Source organism: Antedon bifida, chromosome 5, assembly GCF_963402885.1.
Source record: "Antedon bifida chromosome 5, ecAntBifi1.1, whole genome shotgun sequence".
NCBI lineage: Eukaryota > Metazoa > Echinodermata > Crinoidea > Comatulida > Antedonidae > Antedon > Antedon bifida.
This window is the reverse complement of record NC_136230.1, coordinates 7,197,541-7,216,763: the sequence shown is the minus strand read 5'-3', so window position 1 is coordinate 7,216,763 and position 19,223 is coordinate 7,197,541. Positions and strand designations below refer to the sequence as shown.

The window sequence follows — 19,223 nt, the reverse complement described above, 5'->3', positions numbered from 1 at the left end:
TATATAGAAGTAATATTTATTAGTCTATATATTCGAACATTATTCACAAAACAGCAGTACGGTACATTTATCACAAACTATAAAAAAAAATCTTTGTAAATCTATAGAAATTATATATTCGAATTATATAAGAGAAATTAACATTCATAGCATTATACAAATATACAAAATAAAAATGTTTCTAACAATAGATTGCACATTTATAGTACATTGCAAGCAAAGTAAGTTTAAAATCAATTTTTAAAAGCAAAAACGAATAGGCCTAATATAGTCCATGCTTGTGGGACGCCTGTTTTAAAGCGTGGTTCCCACTAGAACGCAACACAACGCAATAGTGCTGCAAACATTGCAGGTTTGATTTCACGCAGGCGGGGGAACACGCAATCATTGGAAGGGCATTTTCTTACGTTGCGTAGATTGCGTCGCTAGTGAGAACCAAGCTTAAGATCACGCATGCGTTGTTCACTTTGCCAAATCCACATTATCATAGCGCCAAAAGAGTATCGGTAAATGTGAGAATATAATATTATAGGTTCATAAATGGCCATTTTACAGTATTTCGACATTAGTTATTTTGGGCTAATTATAAACAAAAGTATAAGAAAAATTATTTAAAACAATACACAGTACTATCGATTGAAAGATTGTTACAAATACGCCACAATTAATGTTTGCGGTAACACCAATCTACTAATGAAAAAAACACCAAACATTTAGTAGTTCTAAAACAAAGTAATAATATCGCATAAACGGAATTGAAAGCACGAGAGTTTGAAGGTTTCTATAAACTTGCACAATTCATCTATATTTTACAAATTAATAAACTTTGGTTTTAAAAGAAAACAAGGTAAAAGATATTTTATAGCAAGATAAATTTCTATCTACAAAATAGTGATATGCTCATATATGTTTTTCAATAATGTTTCTTAAACTGTAAAACTAAAAAAATGTCACAAACATTCACTGCCTGTAATTAGTGGCAACACCGGAATGAGAAAGCAATCAACAAACAAACCAAAAATTAAACTTTAAATTTAATGTTTTAAAATACTGGAAATCCAATTCAGTTTACAAAGTACATCAATATATCAATCAGTTTTCATTGCGTAGTGTTCCTTCTAAAGTAAGTGCTCCAAATTAACTTACTCCACGATCTTCTGATTTGTTCAGAACCATATTCAATTCTACAGGAGTGTTTTTTACACAACCATCTGCTGAGTGGTTTTCATTTTTAGCCTGTTCAGCTAAACTTACTTCTGCTTCTGCACTGTTTACTGATAGGTTTTTGTCATGTAGAACCTTATTCTCTTCTACAGGAGTGTTTTTTACACCACCATCTGCCGAGTGGCTTCCATCTTTAGCCTGTTCAGATAAACTGACTTCTGCTTCTCCACTGTTTACTGATAGGTTTTTGTCATGTAAAACCTTATTCTCTTCTACAGGAGTGTTTTTTACACAACCATCTGCTGAGTGGTTTCCATTCTTAGCCTTTTCAGCTAAACTGTCTTCTGCTTCTCCACTCACTGGTGTGCTTTTGTTGTTGTTCAGAACCAAATTCTCTTCTACGGGAGTGTTTTTTACACAACCATCTGCTGAATGGTTTCCATTTTTAGCCTGTTCAGCTAAACTGTCTTCTGCTTCTCCAATGGTAACTGGTAGGTTTTTGTTGTCCAGAACCTTATTGCCTTCCACATCTACTGATTGGTTTCCATCTTTAGTCTGTGTTGTTTCTCCACTCTTTACCGGTAGGTTTTCTGAAACATCAGCTACTTTACTGTCCTTTTCTTTCATACCGACATCAATTATCTTTATTTCCACACTAACTTCTATTGTTGGTTTCTCGCCTTCTGAGATGACGTCTAGTTCTCCATCATTTTGCGATACGTTTTCAGTAACATTTGCAATATTATTTTGTGTCTTACTACAATTTGGATCTTCTGGATCTCTATCACTTAGTGGTTGGTTGTCAGAAAGCGAAATAACATCTTGATCGTTCTTTTGTTCACTTTCCACTACATTTTCAGTTTCATATTTCTCAGTTGACACACCACTGATGGCACCATCAGTTTGATAATTTTGTTTTGTTCTACTATCAATAGCCTTTCCATTTCCATCAATGCGAAGGTCTGTATGTTTACCATCATTGGCTGTTGTTGTAATTGGTGCACATTTTTTATCATTTTTCTGGCAAGCAGAAGTCTCCTTATTAGCTTCTTTGACAAAGCTAACTCTGCAAGTACAGGTTTCATTTCTTGAGGAAACCTTTACCAAATCAACTTCTCCAGATGTCTCCATCACTGGCATGTCAACATGGATTTCACTGCCAAATCTACTACTTAACCCACTGTCCGGCTTTGTAGACATTGATTCACTGTAAGAGGATCCAGAACGGACTGAGTAGTGGTTGTTGTTCTTGTTGACATATGGTCGGATTGCCTTCTTGTTTTGTCGGTAGAGGGTAGATAATGATGAATGATGAAGATTACCTCTTGCAGGTGATGGCTTTGTTTGGCAAATTCCAACTCTAGTTCCTGATAAACAAAATATAATATATAAAACACTCATAATAACATAATACAAGATACATACATACATTATTAAGTGCAACATTGGTTAAATCAAGATAATATGTCCAAAAGTGAGATAAATTATACATTTATTGCTAAAAAACAATAAAACTCACCCATTATGTTCAAATGGTAGTTTTGTTCCAAAATATTTATGTAACTTCTTTTCCATTGTTCATCCTGGTTTGAATGATCAGTGCATTCATTCTCATCTTTCTGTACTTTTCTAGAAGTATTCTTCTTCAAAACCCCACGTTTTGGCATTCCACCATAGCACATGACACAGTATGGCTCACCATGGTCATGGGAACTTTTCTCTTTCTGCGTCTTGTTGGCACCATGGTTTACTGCATTTCTAGGGGTATCTTCACGCGGAGTTGACCTAGCACTGGAAAAGGACCTAGGTGTAGATCGACCAGAGGTTACTGCAGTTTCATTCTTCTCCCAAGCAAACTTGGTTTTCAAAGGTGGTGATGCTTCTTCATAATGCTGCTGTTTGGGGAAATTGGAATCTTTATCAACTTCTGGGGTAGTCTGAAACGGTCGATGGAGAAAGCAGCGAAGTGGGTCATCTCTGGAGACATAGAGGCCTAACTTTGACATACATGTTGAATCTGCACAATATGATCTACGATATAAACATTAAAAAGGCAGTGTTTTTTGTTTAAATTAAAACTGTTTTATATATTGTATGTAATTTGATAACTTCAAACCACTCGGTGATACTAAGAATTAATTAATTATTTTATAAACTGTGATTAAATATGCACTAGAAAGTTGCAGTGTTTTTCTTGTTGTTTATTAAAAAAGATACAGTATTTGGAGGATTTTACGGAAGGGCTGTTCTCACCTGTTATACCTAGCTCCTACAAGGAATTCATATATACTTTCACCGTTCTGGGTAATTGGTTGCAAGCTGCAAAACAAAAATAAATCAACAAGTTCACTCTAATGAACAATAATTCTAGTATATTAAAATATAAATAACTTAGGATTAGGATTTAATAAATTAAAATCACTGTCTCAAACAAGAAACTTCTTATTTCATCTCCATAATAACTAAGTTAACTACCTTAATAAAAAGGGAAAATCCCATGACATCTATTTCACTCAAAAACCCCTGCCAGTAGCCATTACAGTACCTTTCTAATTATTTCTATCATTTATTATATATTTATTTCACATGTAGAAATAACTACTCACTTCTTTGGAACATCTACTGTCCTGTGCTTATCCCCCTTTTCTGAAATAAATAATAAATATTCATAATAAAAAATGGTAATCCCATAAAAATAATAATTAACCAAATAATTCCTTTAAGCATTAGTTCAAAAGTTGCTTAGCAGTACATCTATCAATATTTAACATAACAATAACAATAATAAAATACCAAAACATACTTATTGCCATCATCTGTTGGCGATGCAGGGACATTTTATTCTCAACTGGTGCCCTAACCTGAGGAGCAGACTGGGAACGATGGTGTACACGCAGCAAACTATTAAAAGTAAAGTTAATATTCTGTGTAACTAAGATGCAGAAACAGTGTGTTCATCCATGGTTCCTCTTAGCTTATTTCCCACTAGGATGCAATGCAAGTAATGTGACCAATCACAAGAGTTATACTCTTTAAACTGTCGATTGTCATTGGTCAAGTTGCGTTGCACTTCCGTAGTGGGAACCAAGATTTAGAGATAGCCTGTGGACAGATTGGTAGACCTCTGTGCTCGAGGTAATCTGGAAAAAGGATAAACCAGACTAGAATATAAATCTCACACTCTAAAGCTCTGTCTACATTATCAAACTTTATGTGACAAAAAAATGTGATGTACCCATATATGGATATGATGATGTCATAGCACTACCATATTTGGGCATATTACCACCATATTTGGGCACATCACACTATTTTTGACTAGTTTGATAGTGTAGACAGAACTTAAAACAATCAACTGTATATACCTTGCTCTTGTTGGTCGTCCAAGCGTGATATCCACTAATTCTGCCGATTCTCCATATCGGTCGGTTGATGTCAAATACTGGTGCATACTGTTGGACTTGACAAGCATTTTGTCTGGGTGATTGGGGGTGCTATTACACCTTTCTTTCACTTTTTCCGTATATGATGGCACAGTCCCTTTTGCTTGTTCAAGCTACAAAATAATATGAATTAGAAAATGCAATCATTTATAAACTTAACGAAATGATGTGAAATTGTATTTTTTTAAAAATTATTTTTATAAGATTAAGAATTTCCAATAAAGTCAGTCAGTCAACTGTCATGGAAAAAAAGCTTTAAAAAAACTGTACATTACAGATGCAATAATTGTCTATACATATTAATGTTATAATTTACAAAATTGTAGTTTAAAGGACACACTACTACTACTACTATCAAACTTTATGTGACAAAAAAATGTTATGTGCCCATATATGGACTTGATGACATCATATCCCTACCATATTTGGGCATATCACTACCATATTTGGGCATATTTTTTGTCAGACAAGTTTGATAGTGTAGACAGAGCTTAAGTATCATTAATTCTTTATAAACTGTATGCATCTTTGGATACCAGTAAAGCTGGTAAAATTACTGATGATAGTAACAATACACATTGAGATCTACTTCAGGATTTTTCCACCGAGGCTATACACTGATGAAGTGAATGATTACGGCACTTGAAGACTCAAGCTTGGGTCCTTAACGGTTCTAGAGATAAAATTTCTATTGACTATATTTAGAAAACACTTAAAAATTATGCAAATTATTGTACTGTACTACAGTTTTTGTGTGTGTAGAGACGTGTGAGATGTGTATAATGAAGCTGGACATCTCTGTCTAATTTCTCTACTATCAGATCACCTACCTTGTTACCAGCCAGGTATTTCTGCACAATCAATGCTTGTTCACCTGTGTGGTTCCTGGCCTTGTTAGCCCAGCCTACCCACGCTGGAGCATTCAGCTTCTTCTGTTTCTCTACCTCATAGTAGTCATCAACAGTCTTCTTTACCCCTGTCATGTAATCAGCTGGTTTATCAAATGCAAACGCTGACAAAGGGTACTGTCTAGAAACGCCTGAAAAGTGATTCAAACAAACATCATAAAAGGAAATCAACACATAATTGTCAGGTTATACTAACATGATCTTAGTTTACTTAATTATCGTTTAGAAGTTTGTTTAATGACTAATCGATTATTTGCAAGTTTGTGAACTTAGGTACAATTAAATAATCAGAAATGTTTACGTTATTTAATATAGAGCAATGTGCCCAAATATGGTAGTAGTGACATGACATCATCATGTCCATATATGGGCACATAACATTTTTTTGTCCCATAAAGTTTGATAGTGTAGACAAAGCTTTACAATAAGTTTGAACCAAAAATAAAAACATACATACAGTTGATGCAGTTTATATCTGTTTATTTTATCTGATTCTCCTACTAAGATCTGTGAGACCTTAGCACTGAAGAGTGCCTCATAAATATTATAAATATTATCAAGCCAATTTTTCAATTTAAAAAAAAATTTGTTTGAACAATAAGATACAATAATATAAGTCAATGTTTGCCAATGGCATGCATCTCCAGTACTGTATTCACTGCTTTCATTTATTTACTGTATTCATCAATTTGGCAATTTCCAATTGGGACAAACACTGTAGCTTTTTGTGCAAGGAGTTCTTAACTTAATCTGCCTTCACAGCCTTCCTGAAAGTCTGTGCATAAATAAAGTTTATTATTATTACCATTGGCTGTTGTATAGAGTAATTTAAACAGTAGCCTTCTAAACTACTGTAACGAGTCAATATTTGTATAACTAAATATACTATGATTAACCATGAGGCTTTCTTTATAAAAGAAAAACCATCACTACAAACTATAAGAATGACACCCATTAAAGTTATCTATAAAAAATTTATAAAGTCACAAAGTAAATATTGATTCTGTAAATAATGAAAGAACTTAACTGGTAATGTAGTCTATTGACGATATAATACAATGAAGTAAGTTGAATTGGTATTGCAGCATATAAAACACTTTAATTTAATAATACCATTTCACAATTGTTAATGTTATTATAAATGTTTTACTTTAAGATTAATTTGTTAATTATTACAAAATTAGACTATATTTGAATTGTTTGAGATTGATCCAGTGGCAGATTGTAAACTTTGATTACATTGTATTTTAAAAAAATGGGAAAAACAAGATATAGGCCTACAGAACTGATTGTATGACCAAGCTTAGGAACAAACTGAACATTAAAAGCATAACCAATATGATTCACATTAGTATTACTAGTACTAATCTACTAATAGTAGTAATACTGATAAGATACATATATTGACATTATCTCTTGAATGACAATTCTTTGTTGTTTACCTTCAAACTTGAGATAGATAATTGAAAGATCAGAAATGAAAACGAGTTTGCTAAATACTTTTTGCTCATATATACTACACTGTTGATAAAAACCATCAATAAAACTGGCTGTATTTCTTTCAACTACTTTAATACTACTAACACTATGAGTATGGCCGCTCTACAGTTTATTTAATTTTTAAAACAATCTTTGGATCTTAGCTTCAGACTAAATACTATTACATAGGTAGGCACACCTGCTATAAATAATCAACTGTATTATTAATATTCTATACAAAACAACCTTTTTGCTACACATTTTTAAAATTGTGTAGCAAAAAATACAATACAAAACTATGTTTCTCGACTCAAAAATCAGTTTGATTAGCAATATTGCTAAACAAAATGTTAAAATGAAATTTTCCCCTGTAGGCCTAATAATTAAACGCCAATTTTCAATGACAATTTTCCAATAATGTACAGTAATATAGTCACTGTACATATGCCTACGCAGGTAGACTGACTAGGCCTAGTTTGTATGGGCCCGCCGCCAATCGCCTATAATACGATAGCCAAGAAAGGGTAATTGGCTAGCTCAGACTACAAACAAGTAAGTAGGCTAGGCCTACAGTAGCCTCGGGGCCTATATCCTAGATAATGTATAGAGTAGGCCTAGACTAGGCTTAGGCCTAAGCCTAATACCCACCTTTGTAACCTCCATGTGGTCGTTCTTCTCTTGTATAACCCCTTTCATTGCACGATAAATTTAAAAACCTTAAATTCCGGGTTGTAAGCTTACCACTTTTAGGACGATTTGTCATAATTTCACGGGGGAAAATGTCATCTCTTCACATACAACGACCACCACACCATCCACAAGTTACAAAAAGTAAACAAAAACTTTCGCTGATGTTTTACTAGCGCCATCATACGATAAGAAGAAGGAAGACCTCACAATTTTTTTTATTTATCAGAAAAACAATACGCGATAAATATTGGATTAAAATCATTTATAAAGAAACCGAAGAATATACTTAATATTTCATCAACAACTTTAATAAATTGAACGACCAAATTTTCTAAATTTAACAGGGTTCAAATAGGTTTTTTTGATTGTTCAAAAAGCATGAAACAAATAGATCTCGCGGAACATTACCTGCGTTAAAACCTGTTGCGTAGCAACTGTAAACGCTATACTGTACTTAACCGAAGTGTACAATCTCATTCACGTCTGCGAAGTATGTCAACGAATGACCCATTTCTTGTCAACTACAACAATACGTTCTTTTTATTTCGCAATTTGACAATTGACTAATTGTAAATACCTTAATTGGACGGGATTTAGTCATTGTATGGTCTACTTAAAATTCGTCAATGCAATGTATGTTCGGTCGGTCTCTCGCGTGAGAGTTTAAACTCTGGGTATTCATCATGTGATAAAAAGACAGACAGTTTATACAAATACTGCAGACCTGACGCTACTTAACCCCGTTATCAAACGTGATCAATGGATTCAGTAGGCTAACAATAAGGCCTATTTATATAAAAAAAAAGGCAAATTCGCCATTAGGTCATATAAATTATTATATAGGCTTACTCGAGAGAGAAAATAAGAATGTCACAGCTTTGCTTGGGGGAGGTTAGAGTGTGTAATTTCACTCTTCCCTGATGAGAGGAATATGCCTACGCTAAAAACCGGCAAAATAAAACGAAGCGGCGACTGCTTGTCCACAGTGTAATAAATCAACACTCTGAAATAAGAATAAAACACAGAGGCCTACAACAGTACATAATATTCAGGAAAATAAATTTATTCAAAACTAACTGTACAAACTGCATATAAATTTCAACGTTTCTTTTCTTCATTTAAATACAAACACTAACACAACTTCTTTTAAACGCTTTGGCAACAACAAAATGTACACAACAAACGTACAGTCCCAGATTCAAGGTAAAGTTCCACTAAGCGATAATAGTAAATGTCCGTCATGACTTACAAGCCCGTCAGAAAGCAAACGCGTTCCAATAAATATGGGACGCAAACACATTCCAATAAATATGGAACGCAAACACGTTCCAATAAATATGGACGCTGAAAAGGTACGGTACATTCAAAACTAACTGAGTTGTAATAACAGAACTTTAAAATATGATTAAAATAGTATTAAATAAGAACAAAACATATTTTCAAATTTAAATTGAAATAAACAACTCAACAACAACATATTCATAAAATCAAGTAAAACATAAACATACGTAAATAATTGTTTATCAACTCTTCATTTTTCTGAATATAAAGAAATAAAAACCGGGTTAAATAAAAAAAAAACCACCACATTACATATGGTGCACATTATAGCACGCCTGTGACGTGTACACATCGAAGTCCAGAATGATTAGTAATGAACAACTCCCTGGTATGAACCAGTGAAATATATATGGCCTTGTACTGAAATACAGAAGCAAGTTATTTGTTTTGTGGTCATTTCTCAGACACGCAAAATTCAGACGAAATAAGAAGTGTTTGCGTTACCAGTGATGTGCTGACGTAAACACAACGCGTAAACATCGATGTTCCCGCTACAAAACGCATTCATGTCGTCGGCGTACGCTCGACCATGGCTTAGGGTCGTTACAAAAAATCACGGATTATTTATTTATTTCATTCTCTGTGTGAATAAACGGAGGCCTACTGCGAATTAGAATCGGAAGTTTATCGGTATTCCGACGCTGCCGGGAAATGCGTTAATGTTGATATTCGGAAATTGCATGATCAGTCTTAAGGAATACTTGTAAGTGTTTCACTTTCTTCGTTTCGTGTGTCCGATAACATTCAGAAGTGTTATCGGTATTCCGACGCTGCCCGGAATTTTGTTAATGTTGATATTCGGAAATTGCACGAGCATTCTTAACGAATAATACAAGACGTAAGTGTTTCATTTTCTTCGTTTCATTTGTTTGATAAGATTCGAAAGTTTTATCGGTATTCCGACGCTGCCTGGAATTTGGTTATTGTCATTTGGTACCGCAATGACCGTTATTAAAACAGTGTTTCACTTTCTTCAATCGACTATCAATTCGTCTCATAAGATTCTCTAGTTTTATCGGTATTCTGACACTGTCGAGAATTGGGTAGATGTTCCGTAATAACAATAATAAGATGTAAGTGTTTCACTTTCTTCGTTTAATTTGTCTGATAAGATTCGGAAGTTTATCGGTATTCCGACGAATCATCTATCAATTAGCTTGAATGGCTGTTACTTAAAATCATTACAAATCCACCAACCAAAAATATTATTCCACATTAAATTCAATAAATCAAAACCTTGCATCTTTTTTGGAATGTATAAAATAACGATTACAAGACGATCCCTGAGCCGCAAAGGTTACACACGTTTTGTAAACTTGAACCGGGTCGTAATTCCTTTTATTTTATGCCCATAGTCTCAACATCAAGGAGTTTCCTTACGTCGTCATTCAACTCAACAAGTTCAACTTGGTCTTTAGCATTCACTTGATCAACAGATGACGTCATTATCTGACTATGACGAACTGATTTTATAAGTTCTTCTCCATCTACGCGCACTATCTCAATTGTAGGATGGACAGTTTCGAATTGTTCACGAGGGATGCTGACTGTTTGACAAACATCTACCAATAGGCACCAGTTGAGAGGTCTGTAAGAAAAATGTTTGGTAAAATAAATAATAGGCATATTCAAAACTATCCTAGCGCCCGGACGTTTAGGAAAGTACACTTTCTTATTCCCTAAATACGACAAAGGGGTTCGAGACTAGAAAGTTTCGCTTGCGACGACCAAAGGAAGACCGTCCAAATGTTAACGCATGCGCACAATGAATTATCATGACGTAACTAGTTCTTCGCAAATCGAAAGGTCAATCAAATACAGTATTTTACATGTTGATATAGGTCTATATATAGATATAATGTTACACACGGCGTACTTTGCTACACGCGTGGCAGTTGACCTATGCGCATGAAGCAAAACGTACGTGTACGCGTGACAAACAAACTTACCCTTTGGTTTTATCCACCTGTAGGTTGAACGTATTTAAATGTGGTGAATCACTAAGCTCAATTTCAAAATCATCTTCTGTATCACTATCTGGTCCTGGAATGTCTTCAAATATGTTATAACAACTATCGGTTGTGTCATCTGTAAAATATATGATTAATAGTTAATATATATACGGATAGTTCTTATTATATTAGTTACGTTCATCTTTATTCATTAATTTATCATACCAGGGCACACTCCTATAGTAAATAAGTACTTTATAATAAGTACTTTATATAAGGTAACAAATAATAATAGTATACTGTAGATCTAGTATGCCTAATGTTGAGTGGTTAGGAAAAATAGTAGAGCGCCCCCACTCATGTATATTTTTATATTCTAAACATCGTAACATTAACATTACCTGGAAAAGGGTAATTAAATATGACAACAAATGTATTCCTAAATAATATTCATTGCATTTAGAGACAGTTTACACTGACGAGCGGTAACGGTAAGCGTAAAACCGCGTAGCCTGTCCCACGTAGAATCTGTACTCTATCTATCTTGAGCGTTTTGTGTGAATGGTCATAAGCAATAACATAGATTCTATATGTTTATTACCGTTACCGCTCATGTAAAATGGCCTTTACGTTGTATATTAGGCGCGTCGGCGTCAATCGTAGTATGACTTGCCGCATGCGCAAATGATCAAAATGACATAATAATAAGTGACCGTGTAAATCAACATGTTCTTATTAAACCGACGGCCGGACGCGTGATAGTAGACACTAACGGCGCAATACACGGGCGAGCTGTGCTTATGAGATATAAGTACGTACCAAATAGTGAAGAGCTACCACCAAACTGCCACCTAAGTTCTTTATCTGTCAAGGCGTCCTCATCTTCTCCCATTTCCCACGATCCATTTATATCCGTTAAGAAACCTATATAAAATTACAACACGTTATATGACGAAACAGGTAAAGGCATAAATAAAAATACAGGTACTGTAATTGTAGGCAGTGACGGATCCAGAAATGTGTGGGAAAAAACGGGTGAGCCAAACAATATTGAAAATGTTGATATTATTTGTATTTTAGGTCTTTATGTAAATACTCCTATAGGCCTAATAATATTCACAATGTTGAGCAACGTACCATAAAGCAGCGTGCGGGCGTCCTTGCTACGTGCTAATTTCAACGTCGTTCGTCCGGAGTAGGTTGCCAGAAGCGGGTCGGCGCCAAAAGACAGTAGCAGACGAACAACTTCCACGTGATCGTTGTCAACGGCATCGTGAATGGGCCTATCATAAATCAATTATTACGAATATTATGCACTGTTTTATAAGTAACAGAAATTATATTAAGAGTTAGAAGAAAAACACCGTATCAGGATAGTACCAACACCTAATTGTAAGAAACTGTGTTTAGTAACTGTTAATTTAGGGTGCTATTCAGGGGACACCCTTATAAGAGGACACGTTTGAATGCTTTACAAACCGCGATAAGTACTGTATGCAGACAGCGGCGACCGTAATGCTGTCAGTCTTTAGCTTTATGAAGAGTGTGGAGTGGCTTTCTATCTCTCCTAAAAAATAGTCAAATTTAAAACCATAGCCTACGCCTCTAGTAATGTGACCTACACTCATAAAAACGTGCGACACCAATTAAACTACAAGAATTAACATAAGTGGGTTATTTTTTCATTAAAGTACATGCGGTTATGACTTCCAAGCCATCCTTAAATTTTATGACCGGAATTTGTTAACTTTAATTTATATAATTTTGTTGATCATGTTCAAATCGAAGGGCGTTTGACGCCTACAAAACATACGGGTATTAGACACTGTGCTCCTTTGTGCGAAGTGTGTGGGCGTACATTCTAAATGGTGTTATTTTTGCGGTTTTCATTACAAGTTCCCATTAACAAAGTTTCGTTTGTGATCAAATAAAGGTACTTTTCATAAACTTACCAATGTAAAGAAGCTGACAAACACAAACAAATCATCACAAACACAAACAAATTTAAATTCAATTGAACATACCTAGTACCGTCTACTGCGCCTGCGTTCACATCAGCACCATAACTTAACAGTGTGTGAGCAATCTTAAGGCGGCCGTGTACGCAGCATTCATGTAGCGCCGTGTATCCAGCATTGTCCTTTGCGTTTATATCCAGTATACAATACTCTACGCAATAGATTGCTACATCCTAAAACAAAGAGTAAACGTATATTACTTGGTAAAGTTGTGAAAATCAACAATATAATATTGTGCACATTAAAACTACGGGTTTATACGTATGCCTACGGTACCATATATTATAGCTTGGTTTCCACTAGGACGCAACGCAATGACGTAAGCGCAAACAAGGAGGAAATCACAACCAATTACAAGCGATGGATATCTGTTGAACTGTCGCTGTCATTGGTCAATTCGCTTGCGTTACGTCATGTGGGAACCACGCTTTAAGGACATACGCTTCCGCGCAAACAAACGACGAAAATAAATCAATTGTTAAGGCCCAATGAACTAAAAGGTAGTACACAACAACATGCTGATAGAAAACGTGTATTCAATTCTATTCAATTAATTATAGCCTAGGCTACCGTATACTGTAGTATATATGGCGGGCCAAGTTGTATAATATTTGGAATTAGAGATTTCAATAGGCTCGCCATATTAAAGCAATGATTTATATTCGTCGAGCAGCTTTTTGACGGTATGTACAGATGATACGTGAATATTCAATTAATTATAGTATGTATGACGGGCCAAATTGTAGGCCTATAATATTTGGAATTAGAGATTGTTTATTTTTCAATAAGCTCGCCATACTAAGGCTCAGTTCCATTAAATCATTGTTAATGGTACGCACCAAGTACAATCATATTTCTTAATAAATGCGTAGGCCTACATTTTGGAAAGTGTGACGGTACGAGGCGTAGTGTACCGTATAGATATGCGAATTCAATTCTATTCAATTAATAGTATGACGGGCCAAGTTGGAATTAGAGATTAGAATATAGAATTTTATTTTTCAATTGGCTCGTCATACTAAAGCGATGCATTATATTCGTCGAGCATCAGTTCCATTAAATAGTTTTTACACAGTACCATCATATTTCTTGATGGCGTAGGCTTACAATTTGGCAAGTGTGACGGTAGGCTGCGCGCCGTGTACAGTTATGCGAATCAGCATTTAAGATTTCTATTGGTTTTATTCTATTGGTTTTATTAGTGTAGGCCTACATACATTATACAATATTTGCGTGAACTGTACATATTATACAATGCATGCCCTGGAGCATGTTCTCTATTGTTAACGGCTTCATTATTAAAGCATTTTAATGATAATGTAATCCATTCTGATGTTATTGAAACCATTCAACGGTGTACTATTCACAGCCGTATCGAATGCACTGCATAATTATACTGTTATGTATGTATGTTATGTTATGGTTTATATAGTCTCAATACAAAATATTACAGCGTAAGAAAAGAAGAGCAATGTTTGTCATAAGATGAAATAGGAGATTTCTAATCTAATACGTATAATAATAATAATATATTAATAGATAGATTTATATAGCGCAAATAAACGATGTCTCTATGCTCTCGACATATAGGCCTAAGGCATTTCGAGAATCGAAGAAGTACAAATTCATTTACTAGGCCCATGGACCTATAAATTAGAGGTTCATGGTAGGCCTGTAGTAAAAATAATATGTCGCTATTCACGCTGAGTCGCGACTACGTCCGTGTTTTACAACTATACTATCTCTAATAGTTCAAGTCTTTTCGCCACTCTATATTATTGATAAAATCTGGAGACAAAGTTTGTAATACTGACATCCCCCGGATTACAGAAAGCCACTTGTAAAAAGGTCGTTAGCCATTCAAAGAGTCTTGTTGTCAACAACAAAAAGTAACATTTCTACTTGGAACAATCGTCACAATATAATTATATAGGCCGCTACAATGACACTTGATTGACAATGACAATTCAATAAGCGTGATGATAAATTCAAAGGAAACGCGCTGTCACGGTAGACTTGAAAATAACCAGGCTATGTACGGGGCGCCGCTGGAGACATTGTGAAATTATCATATTATATAGATGAAATTTGTCCTTAATTTTTGTTTTTAAATAAACCATTATACTTACGTCATAGCCAAGTCTTGCAGCTCTGTGTAAAATGGTTTCACCCAACTTCTTATTTGCAAGAATTTTACGAAAATCTGGAGAGAAAAAAAATCCACACACACGGAAAAATTTAGACCGTGTTACGTAAATCAGAAACAGCATGTCCATGAAATGTAAACCAATATACAGTATCAATTGATACCATATAACCCGGATGCCGATGATTATGGCAAAGTTCAAACCGTTAGTTTTTCCTGTAATTTATGTAAACATTGCTAGGCCTACATTACCTCGAACAACATCACACCAATGGATGGATTTTAAGACGCGATATACAGACATGACCGACACATGACGAATAAATAGGCCTACCTATGTCTACATATTCGGTAGGGAATTGCCCATCACTTTCGTTTTCTATTGTAAATCCTAAAATAATTTTCACCATATTATTATTCATGGGACAATCTTTGCCAATTATCAACGTAACTATTTAGACATGGCGAGAAGTATTCCTAACGTAAGTAATAGGCTTCAATTATGTTCAGTACCACAGGTAAAACAATGTCAACTAGGTCCCCAAAACTGTTCAGTATTTATCTATATTATATTTCGTCTTACCTGGCGGAGGTTCAGGACGCTCGAACTCGAGCGATTCTGTCTCACATTTGATGAAGTCACTTTCTTCGTCGAATTCCTATTTTAAAAAAAGATTTAAAAAATATTACTTTTTAAAAGGCCGATTTACTGGTTAAAACACAAAACAAACGATGGGTAAATGTATGGTTTTATAAAACATAATGAATATAATAAATGTTCGATCCCAAGTGCATATATGGATATGGCTCGTCTTAATTTTCACGACGCGACTTCGCAGCCAGCTACGAGTCTAACATTCGTTATGCGCATGCTCATATTTCTAAACTTGCGTGAAGAATGACTTTTCAGCAAGAAAGCTGTGTACGGTAGTCTCCGCACGTTTAATTAGAATTAGACGCATTTGTTCCAAGGGTAACCACATGTACATGGTTTAACGCACTGAATGCGTCTTAGACTTAGTAGTGTTCGGATGTACAATACAGTATATTTTCCTGTATACAAAATAATGAACAAATAAAAACATTTACCCCGTCCTCGTTTGGTTCTGCTGCTACACCGTCTTGACTCCACATGTCGTCTTCTAGATGTTTAGTTTTCATTTTATGTTTCTTGCCTCCTGATATGGCCACAAATTTCATTTTATGTGGATTGCATGGATCGACGACGCAGCGCATGGAACGTTTTCCAGCGGACGACGTCGACGACTTCCTTCGTTCTGATATCGGTATTTCTTCGGTAATAGTCTCCGCGTCGTACTCATTCGACAACTTCAAATGGAGATTACTCGGGGCGGCGTCATCATTATCACGGCTTTTCCTGGAATCTAACGAAATCTTTCGCACGCGCGGGTACTTTCCACGTCCACAACCTTTGTACTTCATTTTTATTTTTTCGCTTAAAATGTGTGCCGTTTTTGTGTTTTTTGTACTATTGGTGCTAAGTTTACGCTCACGGTCCGTCTTAGGTGGGCGTCCGGGTGGACGTTTAGCTGGAGGTGAGTCATCTTCACTAACGCTTACTGACGTTGAACGTTGTCGACGTCGTTGCCAGTACTTTGCTTGCTCTTTCTCTATCTCCAGTTCATAGCGAGCGTTTTTGTTATAAGGTTTTTGTGTACTACTAGGACCTGAAAAAATATATGAATGAATACAGCAAAAGGAAGAACACAACATCTTTACGTTATAATATGTTTGGACAGTTGGTTTATAAAGACATTTACTTGAAATAGAGCTAGGTATATTTAGCACTCACTTTCTGATCCCTAACTTCTCGGGAATAAAAATCATAAACTGAGGTAGACCTAATAGGCATATAGTGATGAATATGTTAGCAAACGAAGTTGATCCCTAACTTGTTCCGGAAAATGATAAAATGAGGTAGACCTATATAGTGATGAATTTGGTAACAACGTAGATGATCCCTAACGTTTCTTGGGAAAATCATAAAATGAGGTAGACCTATATTAGTGATGAATTTGGTAACAACGCAGATGATCCCTAACGTTGCTCGGGAAAATCATAAAATGAGGTAGACCTACAATGATGAAATTGGTAACAACGCAGAAGATCCCTAACGTTTCTCGGGAAAATCATAAAATGAGGTAGCCCTAAATTGTGATGAATTTTGTAACAACGCAGATGATCCCTAACGTTTCTCGGTAAAATCATAACATCGACTGATAATTTTGCTGCTGTAATCCTAAACGGAAGCTATCACAGTGCCAATATGTTTTATTATATATTACCGGTACGTATTATTATTTATTACTATGCAAAGGATGGTCTATTGCGGCGAATAGATGTTGGTGCTGCGTATAGCCAAATCACGATGTAGGCCTAATTACCGCACATAAATTATTTTAAAAACTTACGTGCACCGGCATTACGCGTGCGTCGGCTAGACAGAATTGCCAAGTCAGCTTGGTCATTTGCAGTTTCTAGTTCTTTGCTTGCAAACACGTTGTCATCGTTATCTACAAATAAAATAAAATGTTGGTTAATCCGGGCCGCGAATCATACTACAAAATAGCGACATTTTGTTTTCACCAAGTTTTCGTTTCGTCACTAGACTATGCGCCTCTACCGAGTAAAAAAGGCATTCTGCGCACGCACGCATATGGGCAATTAGCAGTCACTTATGCTCACACTAGGACGCAACGCATCCAACCACGTACTTATGCGCACGCAAGCAATTTGACCAATTACAAGTGACAATTCGAATGATTAATCTTGTTGACAAACATGTAACATCATTTTTGGGAGCATTCGACTTGCGACGACCGACGACCGACGATCAACCTAGGTCAGGTAAATCCATGTGTCTTCGGTCAAATCTGTGACACACGCATGCGCACAATGAACTAACATGACGTAGTTTGGTCGTCGGTCCTCTCATTGTATCCCTAACTGGCTTAATCAAGAACTTTTATTCATCATTTATTATTTTTATGGATGCATTGTAGAATACGCATTATTATTTTTAATGACGCAAACGGCGCCCCATATTAATCCCACCTTCTGTATCTGTTAGTAATTTCTGATCGTCATCGTCATATCGTATAACATTATCTGGCTGTGTCTCGGTGTCATTATCGTGGTTTCTGATAAATACTTTCTCTTTCGCTTCCATCCGATTAAATTGTAGGATAGCCCGCTGTAAACAAAATACAATCGAAACAGAAAATTTAAAAACACAACATCGAAACAGGAAATCAAATATTATATAAGTTCACATTGTTGCATGTGAAAATACAACGCTATTGGTTACGGCATAAAATATAAAAACAAAGTAGAAATAAAGGCATGGTTCACAACAAAGTATCGAATCAAGTACTGTAAATCCACGTAGTATAGCAATTGTTATAAGGTTATGGCGGATCCAGCATTTTGAAATTGGGGGTACTATTTTGAGGTATTTATATGATATTGTTTTCCACAAAAAAATGGGAGGGGGGGGGGGCATACTCCCCACCATGAACCTAATGCCTTGTTTGGATCTTAATATTAGATTACATATGGAATAAATATTAATATGGGCCTATGAGTTATATTATGTACAACATGAATACACAAACAATATGTTAATGCATATTGCCCTAAATTCAACAAGATAATAAATAGCGTCGTTAAATTTCTAATTATTAATATGCAGATCGAATTAAATTGATATAGATAGATATGTTCAGCTGTTAGTAAAGAGATAGACTGTGATAGAGATTATAATGCACTAATACAAAGTTAGTATTCTGTGTAGATTAGTACCGTAACTATTTAAAATAAGAAGCATTATTACAATGTTAACAAAGAAAATGAGAGTGAAATAAATTAATAGCTTTAATTTCCTGTTTCCAAGTAAAAGCACAATTACTGTCATCATCAATCATATGAATAATAAAAACAAAAACCGGTACCAACACCACTATGCACACACCTCTACCAACACCACCAAACCTTAACCAAGACCACAAAACGTCTACCAAGACCACAAAACGTCTACCAAGACCACAAAACGTCTACCAAAG

The 19,223-nt window shown here is 35.3% G+C and overlaps 2 protein-coding genes across 6 annotated transcripts in view; both read right to left on the bottom strand.

Annotated features, from left to right (window-relative positions):
- On the bottom strand, window positions 1–7,789 carry LOC144842933 (uncharacterized). Of its 3 annotated transcripts, none has more exons than XM_078699546.1 (9): window positions 7,643–7,789; window positions 5,438–5,646; window positions 4,530–4,720; window positions 3,968–4,065; window positions 3,771–3,810; window positions 3,418–3,483; window positions 2,684–3,195; window positions 1,587–2,531; window positions 1–1,463 (listed from the first exon to the last, which is right to left on the bottom strand). In XM_078699546.1, exons 1-9 carry the CDS (start codon window positions 7,755–7,757, stop codon window positions 1,138–1,140), a joined length of 2,502 nt encoding a protein of 833 aa, XP_078555672.1. In that variant the 5' UTR covers window positions 7,758–7,789; the 3' UTR covers window positions 1–1,137. The 3 variants fall into 3 exon arrangements, with proteins under 3 accessions (XP_078555672.1, XP_078555673.1, XP_078555671.1); XM_078699547.1 differs by having other exon boundaries at window positions 1–1,337; XM_078699545.1 differs by having other exon boundaries at window positions 1–2,531.
- Window positions 7,790–8,726: 937 nt separating this feature from the next.
- LOC144842926 (uncharacterized) overlaps window positions 8,727–19,223 on the bottom strand; it is a 42,474-nt gene continuing 31,977 nt past the window's right edge. For all 3 annotated transcript variants that reach the window (XM_078699529.1, XM_078699531.1, XM_078699530.1), the window contains 10 exons: window positions 18,217–18,355; window positions 17,574–17,675; window positions 16,231–16,829; window positions 15,725–15,800; window positions 15,125–15,198; window positions 13,002–13,168; window positions 12,115–12,260; window positions 11,797–11,901; window positions 10,975–11,113; window positions 8,727–10,613 (listed from right to left, as the gene is read on the bottom strand). In XM_078699529.1, coding sequence (XP_078555655.1) covers window positions 10,364–10,613; window positions 10,975–11,113; window positions 11,797–11,901; window positions 12,115–12,260; window positions 13,002–13,168; window positions 15,125–15,198; window positions 15,725–15,800; window positions 16,231–16,829; window positions 17,574–17,675; window positions 18,217–18,355 — 1,797 coding nt within the window. In that variant the 3' untranslated portion in view covers window positions 8,727–10,363. The remainder of the gene's footprint in view (window positions 10,614–10,974; window positions 11,114–11,796; window positions 11,902–12,114; window positions 12,261–13,001; window positions 13,169–15,124; window positions 15,199–15,724; window positions 15,801–16,230; window positions 16,830–17,573; window positions 17,676–18,216; window positions 18,356–19,223) is intronic.

What these genes read in the sequence shown, in the direction of transcription:
- LOC144842933 (XM_078699545.1), bottom strand. Translation starts at nt 7,757, where the DNA reads ATGACAAATCGTCCTAAAAGTGGTAAGCTTACAACCCGGAATTTAAGG. An exon ending in AATACCTGGCTGGTAACAAG is followed by an intron (nt 4,721 to 5,437) that starts GTAGGTGATCTG and finishes ATTATTTTGTAG; the next exon opens with CTTGAACAAGCAAAAGGGAC. An exon ending in CCAACAGATGATGGCAATAA is followed by an intron (nt 3,811 to 3,967) that starts GTATGTTTTGGT and finishes TATTTATTTCAG; the next exon opens with AAAAGGGGGATAAGCACAGG.